Here is a 9616-nt window from a genome sequence, read left to right on the forward strand (position 1 = left end):
ACTGTGGGAGGAAACCGGAGCACCCGGAGGAAACCCACGCAGACACGGGGAGAATGTGCAAACTCCTCACAGTCAGTCGCCTGAGTTGGGAAATAGAGGTTTACAAAATTATGAGGTGCATGAATAGGATAAATAGACAAAGTCTTTACCCTGGGGTCAGGGAGTCTAGAACTAGAGGGCATAGGTTTAGGGTGAGAGAGGAAAGATATAAAAGAGCCCTAAGGGGCAACCTTTTCACACAGAGGGTGGTACGTGTATGGAATGAGCTGCCAGAGGATGTGGTGGAGGCTGGTACAATTGCAACATTTAAGAGGAATTTGGATGCGTATATGAATAGGAAGGGTTTGGAGGGATATGGGCTGGGTGCTGGCAGGTGGAACTAGATTGGGTTGGGATATCTGGTCAGCATGGACGGGTTGAACTGAAGGGTCTGTTTCCATGCTGTACATCTCTATGACTCTATGAAACATTCATGTCCCACAAAGGTCAGGCAATGTCTATCTCCAATAATTTAATCATTGCCTTCTGAAATTTAATGGTGTTATCATCACTGAATTCCACACTATCAACATCCTGGGGAAACCATTGACCAGAAATAAATACAGTGGCTACAGGGCAAGTCAGAGGCTAGGACTACTGCAGCAAGCTACTCACTTCCTGACTCCCCAAAGCCTGTCCACCATTTGCAAGCATAAGTCAGGTGTGTGATAGAACACTTCTCATTTGCCTGGATGGTCGCCGCTCCAACAACAACTCTAGAAGCTGGACACCATTCAGGACAAAGCAGACCATTTGACTGGCACTACATGTACAAACATCTACTCCTCCACCAATGACATTCAGTAACAGTAGTGTGCACTGCCAACAAGATACACTGCAGAAATTCACCAATGATCCTCAGACAGCACCATTCAAACCCATGACCACTTCCATCTAGAAGGACATGGGCAGCAGGTACCTGGAAACACTATCACCTTGAGGTTCCCCTCCAATCCATTCATCATCCTGACTTGGAAATATATCACTGCTCTTTCACTGTCTTTATATCAAAATCCTGAACTTCCCTCCTTAAATGAATGGTGGGTCAATCTACAGCACATGGATTTCTGCAGTTCAAGAAGGCAGCTCACCACCATCACTTCAAAGGCAACTAGGGACAGGCAATAAATGCTGGCCCAACCAGTGACACCCACGTTCCACAAATAAATAAAACAACTCGTATGGATTCTGTATCTTACAATCCAAGATCATTTCTCACTCTTGTTCTTATTCCATCCTGCACCAACAAAGCTATCCCATTGCATTTCCTTCCTGCCTCCCCTGAGAATTTAGTTTCAGCTTTAATCTCCTTGTAACCATCTCTTTCTAGCGGTAATAAAATCACACCCATTAACCTCTATTTGTGCCTTTAATTATTTTATTTGTTCCAAATGCAATGTACAATCAAGTAAAGAGGCAAATACTTTGCCTTTTTTTAAACATTGTTTTCTCCCTTTTACTCTATTTGCTGTTGTTTTTATTCTCTGCACTCTCTGTCCCTTCTTGTCCCAATCTGGGAGTCAGTATCCAAATAACTGCCTGTAATACGGCTGTATTCTTTTGCTTTGTAAGACTCCATTTCCTCTCTCCCAAACTCTCACCCCCCCTAGTTAGTGTAAAACTCTTTATACAGCCATAATTATTTGATTCCACTGGTGAGCATAGCATCACTGCTCCTCATTTAAAAAAAACGTGTTAATAAATTAATGGGGTCAATGCACCTTCTAGGTCCAAGTACTAGCCTTATTTTCATCATGAAGTCCTGAATGAAAGCCCAATCTGTTTCCTCAATGTTCCTGACTTATGACTGAACATATGTCAAAGTAGAAGTATAATACCTCACGTTACTGATTTTGCTGCAGAATTGTAGCAAATGTGAATTGCTTCAATTCAATATAGTACCTCGATATAGATATTCACTTGCTTTGTCATATGCATTTGTGATGGAAGAGAATATGCAGTTCTAAATAAGAAACTTCTAACTTCTGTTTCTTCACACATTTACTATTCTGTTATGGTTTGTATTTTTAGGGTGCTTTTATTTTTCTCCTGTGCTGGATGAATATGAACGAATTTAAAACTAGGATGAAGCAACCATTGAAAATATTCAAAAAGGAGAGAAGGACCATCATTTCAATGCGCCATCTTATCAGAAAAGAAAATTAAGATGCAACAAAAATAAAAAAAAATTGAATATTTGCATATGTTGCCATGCCAGTCCTCCACGTTAAATTTGGAATCTCCATGAATTGACTAATTTCCATGGCACTGCAATGAGTGATTATGTAGCAAAATCATAAAGGTGTTAAAAATATGCAATATTTAAATTACTCTTAATTAGATATAAAAATATTTTCAATTGGGATGGAGAGATGGAGTTCAATGAGAATCAACATGTTAGGATGTTTTAAAACAAAATCTATCCTGTCCTTAAATACGCTTTAATGGAATAGCTTGCTGGTCTATTCTGGAAGGCATTTACCAGTCAACCACTTTGCTGTCGGTCTGGAATTGGATGTACAGTAGTCCAGAACAGGGGAAAGCAGCAGATAGCCTTCCATGGGATATTAGTGAACCAATTCAATTTTTACGACAGATGACAATTTCATGCTCACCATCATTGAGAATTTATTCCAGATTTTATTAAGTGAATTTAAATTCTACAATCGGAAATAATGGGATTTGAGCTTGCGTCCCTGAAGCTAACAGAGACTTACAACGATATCACCCATCTCCTCAAACCTATGGAGCACAGTAGTTGAAGTTGTCACAGAGCTGGTTTCTTTTATCTAAAAGCTGTTCCTTTTCTCAATGATACTATGTCCTTGTTTTTTTTATCAGAGGGGTAATAAACTGCTCTCTGTTCTGATTAGTCTGGGTTTGTTGCAGAGGTTAAAGGGTATTGAGAGGCCTTTTTGTTTATATGTAAACAGATGAGACTTCAGGCCAAAATGATCATGTGAGCTGCGGGGAAACAAACTCTCTCTCTCTCTTCTCCCTCTCTCTCTCTCCCTCTCTCTGCCCTTCTAACTTGAATCTGTAAGCATCTGTTCCTTTTTTTCTAACTGTGTTTCAAGAGGGTTTGTTTATTAGGACTGTTGTGTATATTCGGGGCAGCATAATTAATTCCAGTTTGGACAGACTGAGTTCTGTAGAGGTTCATTATTCTGTTCTTTGTGTTTCATTCTGTAATTTTGTAAATAATTTTTTGTTTGTTTTAAAACCTGGTAATCAACCTAGCAAACTTACTCTGGGTAATGTTCACTGTACACTTACCGAAATAAATTGCAAAGTTATGGTATGGGCTGTCTGCTTAAGAATGTCTTGAGTGGTCTGGCCTAGTCCATAGCAGACTGGGGGCTCTTTGCCAGATTTTAAACAGCGAGTGGTAGGTGCTAATGTCTTTGTTTCAGGTGTTGGTTGGTTGGGTAGACAAAGCTTGGGATAGTAATGGCTCCTTCAGTCGCTAAAAGTTTTCTGGAAGTGGATGCGGTAACTTTGGAAGTTTTGCAAAAGGTGAATAAGATCAAGCTGCAGGAATTAGCAGAGACATTGGAATTGGACCTGCCTGCTTCTGAAAGGAAAGGAGAGATAATTACAGTAGTAGTTCAACATTTAACCTTCCTGGAGAAACCATCAGAATCTATAGCGATGGCAAGAATTCAATTGCAAATGAAGCAGCTTGAGTTAGAGGTGAGAAATAAGGCAAGGGCAGTAGAAATGACACTGTTTGAGTTACAATTAAAAGCAGAAGAGAGGGGGGGAAAGAGAGCAGTGTCTAGATTAGAGTGGTGCTGGAAAAGCACAACAGGTCAGGCAGCATCCATGGAGCAGGAAAATCGACGTTTCGGGCAAAATCCCTTCATCCAGCACCACCACTTAGACTCTGATCTCCAGCATCTGCAGTCCTCACTTTTGCCTAAAAATTTGAGCAGCAGAACAGAAAGAAAAAGAGAGAAATTTTGAACTTTGAAAGCTGACACTTAAAAACGAAAGTTAGCATAAAAGACTGAAGATAAAGGCTGAGGGTAGGCTTAGTGAGGAAGAGAGTGAGGATAAGTAAGCCCCTAGTACTCAGAAGCCTAGCGAGAAACTGTTTAAGTATGTTCAAGCATTGCCTAAATTTGATGAGAAGGATGTGGAAGCCCTTTTTCATTTGAAAAGGTTACTAAACAAATGCAGTGGCCAGTGGCAATGTGGGTTTTGTTGATCCAAATGAAATTCTTGGGTAGGGTTAGTGAGGTATTTGCATCGCTATCAGAGGAGGTATCTGGGGCGTCTGAGGAGGTGAAAAAAGCCATTTTAGTTGCATATGAGCTTGTACCAGAAGCCTATAGACATTGTTTCAGGACTCTAAGAGGGATCCTGGTCAAACCTATATTGAGTTTGAAAGGATCAAACAGAGCAATTTCAATAGATGGATAAGAGCTTTAAAAATTGAGCAAACCTATGATGCCCTTAGAGAGGTAATTATTTTGGAGGAATTCAATAATTCACTGCCTGAAGTAATGCAAACTCGTCTGGAAGAGCAGAGAGTTAAAACAGCAAGGTTGGCAGCTGAAGTGGCTGATAATTATGTGTTGGTCCATAAAACACGCTTTGGTTTTCAGAATCAATTTCAGTCCACGAGGGTTAGAAACTGTGGCAAAGAGAAATCCTCACGTGGAAAGGGAAAGGTCGATCTCAGTGAAGATCATAAGGATAACTTACCACAGGGTAAAAAATAAACCCTTGAGGGGGCCAAAGAAGTTAAAATGCTCTGGTGTTTTCATTGTAATAAAATGGGTCACACAAAATCATTATGTTGGGGGGGCTAGGAGAAAGCCACATGTAGGAAAATTGGACAAGCCTGGGAGTTTTGTTGGACTAGTAACAAAAAGCACAGGGGAAGATAGACAGCTGCCTCAGAGTGTACAAAATGATCAGAGGTTGATTAAGGAGGAATTGCCAGAAAATAAACCATTTTAATTTCTGATTAGTCTGGTTTGGTACAGAGATTAAAGGGTATTGACAGGTCTTTTTGTTTATATGCAAACAAATGAGACTTCAGGCCAAAGTGGTCATGTTTTAGAAGTGACCTGTATAATGAAAGGGGAGTGGCCAGCACTCGAGCTGAGCAAGTTAGTTCAGTCTAGAACTGGTTGGGAGTTCAACTGTGTGGAAACAAACTCTCTCTCTGCCCTTCTAACGTGCACCTGTAAGCATCTGTTCCAATTTTTTTAAACTGTGCTTCAAGAGGGTTTGCTTATTAGGACTGTTGTGTATAGTCAGATCAGCATAATTAAGTCTAGTTTAGATAGACTGAGTTCTGTAGGGGTGCTTTATTCTGTTATTTGTGTTTCATTGTGCAATTTTGTGAATAAACATTTGTTTGTTTTAAAACCTGGTAGTCAACCTCACTAAATTAATCCGGATAATTTTCACCGTACACTTACCGAAACAAATTGCAAACTTATGGTCTGGACTGCCTGCTTAAGAATGTTTTGAGTGGTCTGGCTTAGTCCATAACAATGTTGAGAGGTGAGATGTTATTCCATTCAGCAATACAGTCAACCAGCATTGAAAACCGTAGTTTAGATCAGAGTGGTGCTCGAAAAGCACAGCAGGTCAGGCAGCTGCCGAGAAGCAGGAAAATCGATATTTCTGGCAAAAGCCCTCCCTCGTCTATTCTTAGGAGTGCTTGTTTACATTTATGCTTATGTCACAAAAAGAACATTCTTGATATCTGTAGTTAGTTTGTTCAATTATGTCAGGGCACATGTCTGGAATAGGTGGGTCCCTCTCAGACTTGGTAAATCACTACACGAAGTCTGCAAGTTTCAACAAAATTTCATTGTATTGCAGACAAGAGAACTCTGATTATTTTTGAAATATTAGAATGCAATAATATGTAGTATTCATGAAGACTTTGGTTTTGATTATGGTTGAGATTGTTTTAACTTATGGCATTATATTACTCTGTAGATAATTAACTGAAATATAACTGTAAATATCTGTGTTTGACTCTTCTTTCGGTATTTGGCAAGTTGTATTATAATTTAGTCATTATATAATGGTAATCATGCTCTCTAAAGAGCTGCCTTTATCAACCAACAATAACATTTGAACTGTTTTATGTAGCATTGTTCGAATCCAGTTCATTTAGAAGTCAGATATTAACTCCTGCATCTAAAAGGGAAACTCAATTGCTTCTTTCATATACAAGTGCCAGTGAAAGGGTTTCTGTCCCAGGTACAGTACTGATACTGGTCTTAATTTAGGCAGAATCATACAGTAAAGAAAAGTCCTTTTGGCTCATTGAGTTTGCACTGCCAAAAATACACTCATGTCTATATTTGTCCCACTTTCTCACACTAGGCCCTTGGATTTGAACGTTATGATACTTCAAAGTTTTTATCCAAGTACATTTTAAAAGGTTATGAGGTTACTCACCTCAACTACCCTCCCAGACTTCTACCACCCTTTGGATGAAAAACGTTTTCCTCAAGTCCCTTCCAAACCTCCTGCATTTCATTTTGAAAATGTGCCCCCTTCTTCTTGACCCCTCAACCAAGGGGAACAACTCTTCACCCTGTCCATGCCACTCATAATCTTTTACACCTCTATCCAAAACACCTAACCCTCTGACCTCTAAAGAAAATAACCTAAGTATCTCCAGCCTCTCTTCATAACTGGAATGCTCCATCCCAGGTTACACCCTGGTAAATCTCCTTTGCACAGTCCAGTTCAATCACATCATTGCTATAGTGTGGATTCCAGAACCGTGCACATTACTTCAGCTGTGGTTTAAACAAAATTCTGTACAACTCCGACTTTACCTTCCAGTTCTAATAATCTATGCCTTGACTGATAAAGGCAAACATCCCATAACTTCCTTCATAACTACCTTATCAACTATGCTATTAATTTATTGGTAATGTGATTTTCAGACATGAACATCATCAGGGGAGATGGTTGGGGTCTCTCTTTTTGATTATTAGTGGGATTATAACTGCTCAATCCCCCAGTATCAAGGACATTTCCAAACTGACCGACTCCCATTTGCCAGCGTTTGGTCCATAATCCCACTAAAATCCTTACTTTCATGCACTATCCTGATGCCTTTTAAATGTTGTAATTGTAAGTGCCTCCACCATTTCCTCTGGCAGTTTGTTCCATACACACACCACACTCAGCATGAAAAAGATATCCCTCTGGTCCTTTTTAAATCTTTCCCCTCTCACCTTAAACCTATGACCTCTAGGTTTTGACTCCCCACCAGAGGAAAAAGACCTTAGCTATTCATTCTATATATGCCCCTCATGATTTTATAAGCCTCTAATAGGCCTCCCCTTGGTCTCCAATCCTCCAGGGGAAAAAAATTCTAGCCTATTCAGCCTTTGTCTATTGCTCAAACCCTCCAGTCCTGGTGACATCCTTGTAAATCTTTCCTGCACCCCCTCAAGTTTAACAACATCCTTCCTATGGAAGCCAACCAGAATTGCATGCAGTATTCCAAAAGTGGCCTCACCAATGTCCTGTACAGCCGCAACATGACATTCCAACTCTGACACTCAATTTTATGACCAATGGAAGCAAGCATGCCAATAGTTTTCTTCACCACCCTGTTTACCTGCGACTACACTTTCAAGGAACAATGAACCTGTACTCCTAGGTCTCTGTTCGGCTACACTCAGCAGGTCCTACCATTAACTGTATAAGTCCTGCCCTGATTTGCCTTACTGTAAAGCCACACCTCACATTTATCCATATTAATCTCCATCTGCCACTCCTTGGCCCAATGACCCATCTGATCAAGGTCCCATTGTACTCTGAGGTAATTTCCTTCACTGTCCACTATTTTGGTGTTATCTGCAAACTTACTAACCATACCTCTTGCATTCACATCCAAATCATTTATATAAATGACAAAAACCAGAGGACCCAGCACTGATCTTTGTGGCACATTACTGGTCACAGGCCTCCAGTCTGAAAGACAACTCTCCACCACCACCCTCTGTCTCCTACTGTCAAGCTAATTTTGTATCCAATTGGCTAGCTCCCCCAGATCCCATGTGATCTAACCTTATTAATTAGTCTACCATGTGGAACCTTGTTGAATGCTTTGTTGATGTCCATATAAAAACATTCAGTGCTCTGCCTGTGTTAAGTCCTCTTTGTCAACTTGTCAAAAAACTCAATCCAGTTAGTGAGACATGATTTCCCACGCACAAAGGCATGCTGTCTATCTCTAATCAGTCCTTCCCTTTCCAAATACATGTAAATCCTATCCCTGCTCCAACAACTTACCCACCACAGGTTCATTAGTCTATAGAGCCCTGGCTTTTCCTTACAGCCTTTCTTAAATAATGGCACCAAATTAGCCAATCTCCAGTTATCCAGCACCTCACCACTGGCTATCAATGATGCAAATATCTCAGCAAAGGGCCCAACAATCTCATCCCTAGCTTTTGTGTCCTTCTCCACAGTAAATGTTGATGTAGAATATTCATTTAGCATCTCACCCATCTCCTGTGTTTCCACACATAGACGGCCACATTGATCTTTAAAGCACCTTATTCCCTCATTAGTCACTGTCTTGCCCTTAATGTATTTATAGAATCTCTTTGCATTCTCCTTAGCCCTATTTGCCAAAGCTATTTCATGTCCCCTTTTTGTCCTCCTGATTTCCCTCTTAAGTGTACTCCTACTGCCCTTATACTCTTTTAGAGAATCATTCATTCCTACCTGTCTAAACCTAATATATGCCTCCTTTTTCTTGACCAGAGCCTCGATTCAAGGCATAAATCAGGAATTGGATGGAATACTCCCCTCTTGCCTGTATGAGTGCAGTTCCAACAATACTCAGTAAACTTGTCACCATCCAGGAAAACCACCCCAACCACCTGCTTCAACATTCACTCCCTTTCCCAGGGAGGCACAGTGATGGGCATGTATACCATCTAACAATGCACCGTAGAAACTTACCCAATAGGAGTTAGGAGGCTCATTATAATCCAGGAACAATACATCTAACTATATGTTTTGTTAGTGGCTGATTATTTATCTTTGGAACTTCAAATGCCTTTTTGTGATTTTTAGCAATTTATTCTTGAATAGTTACCTCAACCACCTTGTAAATACTGATGATTGTGATCTACTTATGTTAACCACACTTTGTATATATCATTAAGTGTTACTCACTAGGAAATCCTCTATATTGGTTTGCCATTGCTTTGTTTCAAATTATAAATAATTTTCACTCTGATTTTAGAAGTAATTACACATTTTAAACAAAAGTCGCAGTAAAAGGTATCGCCCAACAAGAGGCCTCCCAAACCAGATTGTTTATTTTTGAATTTCTCTGTATTGATCTGTTCATAGATGAATTGATACCAACTAAGGAAAATCTGAGACAAGAAGCTAATCATATTTTTTTATCCTGGAATGATTGACATCAGGGGGTGATCATGCTCATTGTACATGCCTCACCAAGTGAATCATTGATTGATTGATCAATTTATTTATTGTCACATGTATTTGTTACCATCTTAAAAACACAGTAAATAATCCAAGATATAGGATGCAAACGCAAAAT

At 39.9% G+C, this 9616-nt stretch overlaps 1 protein-coding gene across 1 annotated transcript in view; it reads left to right on the forward strand.

Annotated features, from left to right (window-relative positions):
- Nucleotides 1-2359, forward strand: part of LOC122556324 (adhesion G-protein coupled receptor G7-like) — an 8103-nt gene extending 5744 nt beyond the window's left edge. Inside the window, exon 3 of the mRNA XM_043702949.1 lies at nt 2071-2359. Within this exon, the coding sequence (XP_043558884.1) occupies nt 2071-2205 (135 nt within the window). The 3' untranslated portion in view covers nt 2206-2359. The remainder of the gene's footprint in view (nt 1-2070) is intronic.
- Nucleotides 2360-9616: the final 7257 nt, after the last annotated feature.

Source organism: Chiloscyllium plagiosum, chromosome 13 (assembly GCF_004010195.1).
Source record: "Chiloscyllium plagiosum isolate BGI_BamShark_2017 chromosome 13, ASM401019v2, whole genome shotgun sequence".
In the NCBI taxonomy this organism is placed as follows: domain Eukaryota; kingdom Metazoa; phylum Chordata; class Chondrichthyes; order Orectolobiformes; family Hemiscylliidae; genus Chiloscyllium; species Chiloscyllium plagiosum.